The sequence below is a fragment of the Aulonocara stuartgranti genome (assembly GCF_965226115.1).
Source record: "Aulonocara stuartgranti genome assembly, chromosome: 9".
Classification (NCBI taxonomy): Eukaryota; Metazoa; Chordata; class Actinopteri; order Cichliformes; family Cichlidae; genus Aulonocara; species Aulonocara stuartgranti.
In genome coordinates, this window is record NC_138960.1 from 25,792,568 (window position 1) to 25,801,187 (window position 8,620).

Sequence of the window (8,620 nt, forward strand, 5' to 3'; positions counted from 1 at the left end):
CTTTGCATATTTTCAACAGGCCCGGATGAAAAGCCTCCCTGCTTCGCTGCCTGCAAACAGTCTGATTCAGTGCTAACTGTTTTTGATTAAAATGTCAATAAGGCTGTGGGCTCCTTTCATCTCTTGGGGCCCCAAGCTGTCTGTCTACTACTCACACCCCCAGCCCCCACAAGCAGGGTTCGACTCGTGACATGGGCAGCTATTTATCTACTCTGGGAATTGTGTCAGGTAATAAGCCCGGTCTCTGGGGAGCATTTAGTCTGATAGGAAAAGCTGATTGGGACAAAAGGCCCCTGAATCTCATTCTGCCTCCCGCAGTAGCAGGTGACTGCCGAGGTAAACACAGTTCTCTTGGGATGAAGAAAGGCACAGGGAAGATTTGGGGTAATACACAGTGGAAACAAGCAAGTGTGTTTAATCAGAGCAGAAATTGTGATTCACTGAAGAGGAAAGAAACACCCAGGGTGCTGTTTGCCTCAATCATTAGCAGAAGATACAGTAGTGGTAACATTGCACTATACTTGCTCTAAACATAAAAGCAAACCCATAAAACAGAGGAGACTTGCTACCCTGGTACATTGTGACGGATTTTATCTGCTCACCAGAAGAAGAAAAAAGCCACGAACTGATGTCATAAAAAACTCAGCCAGTAGATTACAACACTTACCCAAAAACAGGCACATGAGGATGCTGTCTTGTTTGGCTTTGTTTGTTTGAGCCTGAGAGAAGCAGAGAGGAGAAGGCAGGATGGTCAGAGCAAGCAGCAGCTGTATCCACAGATGCTCATGTAAAAACATCCTTATTCACATGTTCCCCTCCACTTGTTTGTTTCCTGGTAATTTAGCCCTTCAGCATGAGAAAAAAAATGCTGCTTTGTTTTCATACTAACAAGGCAATTAGCAATCATTACAAATTTCTACTCTGGGTGGCCTACAGGCAGATACTGGTAATGATTTCACCACATTATTTAATCTACAATTCATGGGTCTGAGAGCACATGTAAGACAATAAGATATGCATAAAAGTTGGAATCCTGAATCCTGGGCTAAAAATTTATTTTTCTGCCACCACTCCCTCTGCCATATCTTATTAACCCTATGTGCATAATAGATCTCCAATATCTGCATAGTTTAGGTGAGCGCGGGGCAAGTGTTTCAGGTAAAGCAGTTAGGTGGAAATTACAGCAGACAGGAGGCACTGACACCAAAAAGGGTTATAAACGGTGCTCCCTACTCCCCAAGGACGATCTGTCACACTGCAATCACCGGTAAGGCCACCGGGAGACCAGAGCAGACCAGAGGGAAGGGAGACGAGACTCCTGACAACTAAATGACAACTACACATAAAACAGAATTGGTTACATTAGAGCAAGCGCAACAGTTAAAATTTGCCTAACAACTTTAGTCATGTGGCTTGGCAAAAAAGCAGCAGACGCCAGAAACCAGCCCAGGTTGTAAACATAGCCATAAACTACGAGCATTTAGTGTGGCTAGCAGGTTGGAAGCAGCTTTTCACAAAGCTAGCTGTTAATTAAACAGCTTCAAACACTGTTACTGACCTCTGTCAACGTCCTTGCACTCAATACAGCCAAACCTTCCTCTGTGCAGCTGGCATGATTTCACCACGCAAAAATAAATAAATAAAAACGGAAAAGAAACAAAGAAGACTTCCTGAATCAAATTTAATTTAATCTGATTAAATTTGGATGATTTCATAGGTCCAGTTTGACAGCACCTTTATAAACATCTGCATCTAACCTAACTGACCGAACCATAACATCAGTCAGAGCACAAACACAGCCAACATGCTAATTTTTCAAAATATGTTAGTTGTTTTATTATGAAATGTCTGCAAGGGCACTATACTACAAGGACAACATGTTTTTTTAAAAGCCCTGATCTTACAATGACATGAAAAACCTTCAAACAACAGACTGTATATTAAAGATGGATGCTGCTTCTGGAGCTGAAAAGAGAAGCCAATGCAGAAATTCCTCAAACTCACGAGTGGAGGATGCTATTCCTCTAGTTGTAAAAATAAGTTCGACTGTCTAGGAGAGAATGACTCTAATGTTTATCTGTTTTATGACCTCAGTAAACAGTTTCCTGATCACTTAATGTTTCAGCAGCTAGCTTCAAATCTTTTTAATATAGCATGAGCTTGAAGATTATGGCTCCATAAATAAAGCACAGGATTCTTTGAGGAGTGATTTTACAATCTATCCTATCCTGTCACAGATGCTGGGTTTAAAAGATTTAAAGCCACTAATATTTTCATAAATATTAGTGGCTTTACTTCTGTGCAAACAATCTTTATGTGGGAATGATAGGTGTGCAAATCTAAATTAAATTTGCTAATGAGTGAATCTATATTCTCTGGTTATTTACTAAAATAACCATAGCAGATGCACAACCTCCACTTTTCTCCATGTTCATGGTCGCCAGCTCTCTGTGGCCTCATTTCATATGCAGGTTCATCTGGCTCTGGACAAGCGTGGGTCCTTGCTGCAGAGTGGCCCTACAGTCTCCAGGGCCAGGCCCTCTATTCAAGGTCCCCAGGGGCCAACCCCCTACCCTGCTTACCTGCTTCAGTTAATATGAGCAAGCTATGGCTGCCATATGTGAAGCTGTAGGAAAGCAGATGCTGTTTTTCCATTTGTGAAATCAAGTTTTTGGAAAGCAGTCAGCATTTTGATGGTCAGGCTGAAGCAAGTGCAAAGGGGTGAAGGCAGCAGAAAGGCAGCAGGGACAGTTGTTTGGTGTTTTGTGCACATACTGCAAGGTCTCATCATAACTGCGAGGATGTGAGGATATGCTGATCTTGCAAAGTGAGGGCATGCCATTGTTTTTAATGCGTCAACTCCTGCATTCATCCATGAAAGTTCAAAGACACACACACACACGCAGGCATAAACACAGTCACGATGTGTATCTGTCTGTAGCTGAGCAGTTCCTTTGTCAGTCATCTGCTGATACTGATAGACAATACGGGGTTGAGGATGCGTGTCATAAAAGAGAAAAGCCTGAGTGAAATGACAGACTCTCTCGCCATCCCTCTCCTCCACTGCCTCCATCTCTCACTCTCCCCAAACATCTCACCCACAGCAGCCTGGATTGCTATGACAAGCCTGACACCTGTCAGTCATGCACTCACAGACAGGATGGAGAGGACAGCAGCATACACAGGTCCACATGTTAGAGCAGAGTAGTACTGACCTCACTTTACCACTCATCCACACACACACAGTGCACAGGTAGTGCTGCCACACTGGCACTCCTGATGTGGCCCCTGTGAAACAAACTGTTTTTCCTAACGTGGCTGTGTAGCATTTAAAGCAAACAGGGAAATTATTAAATAAAACACTGATAATTTAATTCCTTCTGCAACAGTCTGACAGCAATAATCCATAAAGTAATACACTGTGTAATGTTTTGATGTGGATAATATTAATGCTACAATTAAAGTTGTGCTGACTTGATGTTTGAAAGGTTAGATTTCACACGATTATGTGCCAAAGCGCCCAACGACCGCCACCACCGACTCCCTCCTGGCGACAAATTTCATTAACAAACCTGATGTATACAGAACGCGCAGCCACACTTCAAATGGAGGACATAAATTTCAGCCTGTGGGGTACAGCGGTCACATTACAACTAATCAACTGCTCTCCCTGTACCGTTCTGGGAAAAAAAAAGTCTTCTTCTGTTGAGATGGGTGGGGGAAGATAAAGGAAAATATGACGCTTTATTTCTAATCAGCATAAATTACTAGCATCCATCAGGTGAGGCTCAAATTAAAATCCTCATCTGACAAAGCGATGGGAAATGTGCGAGCTCACTCATGAATCAGTGTGATTTAAGCCAATCATAAGACGGCCTCAAAGCCAAAACTCACACTAAGGTTTAACCCATTTGCCCCTTCTTTACATTCTGTCACTAAATCTTGAAGGGAATGTGTGGTTCTGAAAGCCAGACAGGGTTCAGACACAATCGCAAAGGAAAACAAGTCCTGGCTTCATCGTTAGCGCATGTATCAGTGGCTGTGTTGCACTGTAGCCTTATGTACCGTCTAGGGGTTGCGCTGATCTATTTCATGCCAGACATTTTGTCACAGTAGGGAAACCTCGGGTCTATTAATGAGGGCTGCGTTCTACTTAGAGGAGGTCATGCTTTTGCGCATGCTGGTTAACTGTCATGGCTGACAGGGACACTTAATGCAACTGAGCCATCATTAATCCCACCTATGGTCTCCCCAAAGCAGACAAAATGTCTGGTTTGAGAAAGGTCTATTAGCTACCGCTGCAGCTGATGATACTTTGCTTTATTAATCTGCTAGCACCAACACTGCTCCTGCTCTGAGGTCAACTGGATCGCCTGCTGAAACAAACCCAGCTGGCAGTTACTGAACATTTCTCTTAAGGATTGCCTCCACACTCTTAACATGTTAACATATTCTCATGCTTTTTTGTTGTTGTTGGGGGTTTTTAATGACACATCCTGAGAGAAACAAGCAGTGAACACTACAGTCAAGGCTGCACCAAAGACAGCCCCCCCCAAAAAAACACTTAAAAAGACAGATAGGGTTTCACAGTATCAAACTAGTGGATCAAATCCTGACAACATGAGGGGCAAGGCCAACTTGTCAGAGCTGGCAATTACAGAACAAGGTTCATCTAACATGGGCAACACATTATTAGCTGCTGACAACACCAGTCAAATCAAAGGATGTTGTCTTTGCTCTATCTTTTCACTTCAGCTCAGCGTGAGAGTCTTTGCTGCTGGTTTGCTGCTCTCATTGACTGTTTCACTGTGTGCACGCGTGCCTGTTAATCCTCTGGTCATCTGCAGAGCTCACTGTGAGACACACACACAGAGTGAAGCAGACCCACAATGATCATATTAACTTCACTCGTTCTACTATTTCAAGTACAAACAAAACTCCCAAACAAGTATTAATCTAAATGTTGTGTTTAGTTTTGTTTAGTTTTAACAGAAAGCACCTGCCAGTGTCCAATGTGCTCCAGGCACTGTGGATTTTTTCAAAGTGCTCTGACTTTTTCTTTTATGACTTCTTGAAGACAGTTCCCTGTCCAATCCTCCTGATTCACAAAAAACTGTGAGTCACAAAACACACAAATTTCAGCAGTGTGGACCTGCAACCAGCAGAGTTGCTCCCTCCATGTAAAAAGAAAACATATAAGTGAGAGGGGGTTGTGCCCAAAGGCATTGTGGGAGTGGACTTCAGGCAAGCAAGTGGAGAAGGAGGTGGAAGACTATTTTGCATATTGTTAGATCCAACCAAAAACACTTGCATTTTCATAGGGGGGCTTATATGGGCTCAAAATGTGGTCATAAATATTTTGTACTTGTAAAAAAGATTTGTATGTGTAAAAAAGATTTGTGTGTGTAAAAAGAATTTGTGTGTGCGTAAAAAAGATTTGTATGTGTAAAAAGAATTTGTGTGTGCGTAAAAAAGATTTGTATGTGTAAAAAAGATTTGTGTGTGCGTAAAAAAGATTTGTATGTGTAAAAAAGATTTGTGTGTGCGTAAAAAAGATTTGTGTGTGGACTTAGAAATAAAAACCCTGCAAGTTACAAGTACAGATTTTTGACCCTATTTTTCTTCCCTTCATCTGATTGGTCAATGTCATGTCAATCACAAATGTAACAATCCAATCAGAGAACAGATGGGTTTGGCTGTCGGAGGGGCGCTGTTTTGAACTGCAGGTCCTTGAAGGGTGATACCGTTTGAAGCTGGAGGATCGCTATATAAATATCTGATAGCAGCTAGGTCCCCTAACTTTCAGTAGCTGTTGAAAGGATAAAGTTGTGGTATATCAGTGGTTAGAAATAACATTATTACTTTAGGATTAGTTTAACACAAAGTCAGGGCTGACCCAGGACCATTGCTGTGAGTCACAGTGCGCAGCATAAAAGTCCTTTCACATCGGATGCAGGATACGCTGCTAATGCTAACTGCTAACTAAAAGCAAAGGATCCAGAATTTGTTACGCTGGCTGCTGGGCTCTGTGGGTTTTTGCAGCAGCTGCTCTACCTGTACTAGATGCACCTGCTCCTTGTCTTTTCTATCTCTGACTTTATGTCCTCTACAAGAGTTTTTTTTTTTGCTAGTTCTTCAAATGTTCAATAAAAACATGTATGCTAATTCATAATGAAGAAAGCTTTGTAATGAAGACTGTCATTTCCAAAACACTGCCCGCCCCCACCCCGCGGTCCGCAGCGCTGTTGAAAAGGCTGTGGAAGTCCCTGTATTAAACACGTAGACCTGTGACACAAAAATCACCAAACTCGGACGACCACAGACTGTTTTCCTTCGTGGTGATGAAGGAAAAGGCTGGGTTGGCATGTAAAAGGGCATTTATTCCCTTCAAAGACCTGCAGTTCAAAAAAAGCGCCCCTCGACAGCCAAACCCATCTGTTCTCTGATTGGATTGTTACATTTGTGATTGATGTGACATTGACCAATCAGATGAAGGGAAGAAAAATAGGGTCAAAAATCCGTACTTGTAACTTGCAGGGGTTTTTTTTCTAAGTCCACACACAAATCTTTTTTACGCACACACAAATCTTTTTTACACATACAAATCTTTTTTATGCACACACAAATCTTTTTTACACATACAAATCTTTTTTACAAGTACAAAATATTTATGACCACATTTTGAGCCCATAGGCTTACAGGATGTGAGGCATGAGCCTCTGATCAACCAAGGCCTTAGGAAACATGAGCTTCTTTATGTTTTACAGCCTCTTGTCATCATGCAAAATACTCAGCAGTACCTACAGAAGAAGGTAATAGACATGCACATAACTGTACTCCTTGTGCAAAATGCATTATTTCATGAAACTAAAGTATAGCAGAAACACTGCAGAATAAACGAGAACTCTGAGAAATGTCAAGTAAAATGCTTACAGCATCAAAAGAGCAACCCTTCGTTTACAACGATAAACACGTGGCGTCGCATGACTTGCCAGAATCTCAAGGACAGTACAGTAATGTTTTTATACAATATGGGCTCCACTTTAAATGAGACATATGCGTAAAAAGAGGCGAGAAGAACGGGAGGTTGTATTTAATAGGAAAAAAATCTAAATGTGTATTAGTCTTGACAAAAAAGAAGAGTGTTTATCTGAGATACACGTTTGAAGCAGGCGTGAGAACGACAGCGGTGTATAGTCGAAACTTGGCTTACCTGGACTGCCTGGTATTTGCTGTAACTAAGCGGGACTTTATCATGTTGCAGAAAAAACAGAAAAACACAAAAATAAAAACGTGTGCTGTTAAGGGACATTTTTCTAAACTTATTCCAACCAGAAGTTCAGAAAATTAAAAGATTAAAACGGCTCTGCTCTGGCTAAACGGTGAGCTAATTGACAAGCCCCGCCCACTCCCAGACCAGCAAAAGAAAACGTGGAAGGATTGGTCAAATTTAATCTTGCTATTTTTGGTTTTTTATCATCTGTCTGCTATTTTCATAGGTCAGAGTTATTTTTAATGTTGTTGTTTTTGTATTAAAAGTTCACACAATATTAGTCATTAAAAAAGGACACTTATTAAAAAGCTAAAGGTAATAGCTTTGATTTTACTAGCAAGTTAAAGCCAAATGTTTATCAAGAGGTGATTGTTATCTCACTGGTCCTTAAAAAGAACCCCTGAGTATGAGATATGTTTTTGCAGCTCGGCATGTAAAGGCAGAGATAATTTTTGTGTCTTTGTTGGCTAAATGGTTTGTGTTATGCCATACACCAACAGCCATCCCAAGGAATTATGGCTTCAGTGTGTTGTCTGCTAAAATTAATCTCAGAAACACTGTAGTCCTGGCAGTCCAAAGATATACCTTTGTCATGATCATTGATTCCTATGACTCTGAGTGAGGCACAGAGTTGTTAGATCAGAACTAGCAACAAACTGTCCTCACCTGAATAATAAAGCATGCATCTAGACTTAGAATGGAGAGAAGTTTACAGTCAGTTTGATACCGATGTTTCATTTGCTCACTATTATGCAAATTACCTGTTGGAAAATATTGCACATAAAGATTGTTAATTTTTTAAAGATACAGGGAACATCTGGTCTTATTTAACGATATCAATGATACTTCAGTTTAAAATAGAGTCAGAGGAGTGTGGAATCTGTTCTCGGCCTTTTATGTGGCTTTATTAAAGGCTACGTTATTAAAACGCTGTAAATCTCCTAATTTTCTGCTCATAAGTCACAATAACTTTCACTTGTTCAAATTCACATTTTAAACAAATAGCCAGTAGGTGGTGTTTACTTTTAAACTTACTGATTTCTATATCTGAAAAACGAGTAAATAAATTAAAAAGTTTGTCACTTTGTGTTACAATTAATTGCAAAACTAAAAAGTGTACCTATTTTAAGGCTGTCTTTTTCAGTCTTTTTCTTTTTCAGTACAGACAATAGCAACATCTCTGCAATGGTGCAGAGATGTTGGAATAAATTATGGAATAAATAAGGGTTCGATAACTGGTTACTATACAGAGCCATAGTTAGAACTTAGCTACGTAGGAGTCAGTTTGAAGCACATCAACAGTATCAGACATAATTCTGCTTTATGGACTATAATCTTACATCTGAT

General features: G+C 40.7%; 1 protein-coding gene across 4 annotated transcripts in view; it reads right to left on the minus strand.

Annotated features, from left to right (window-relative positions):
• Nucleotides 1-7,399, minus strand: part of LOC309714760 (uncharacterized protein) — a 118,940-nt gene extending 111,541 nt beyond the window's left edge. For all 4 annotated transcript variants that reach the window (XR_014279012.1, XR_014279013.1, XR_014279014.1 and 1 more), the window contains exons 1-2: nucleotides 7,214-7,399; nucleotides 668-719 (exon numbers count right to left, since the gene is read on the minus strand). Coding sequence is in view for 1 of the 4 variants with exons in the window: in XM_082547449.1 (XP_082403575.1) it covers nucleotides 668-719; nucleotides 7,214-7,257 (96 nt within the window). In the remaining 3 variants the exon portion in view is untranslated. The remainder of the gene's footprint in view (nucleotides 1-667; nucleotides 720-7,213) is intronic.
• Nucleotides 7,400-8,620: the final 1,221 nt, after the last annotated feature.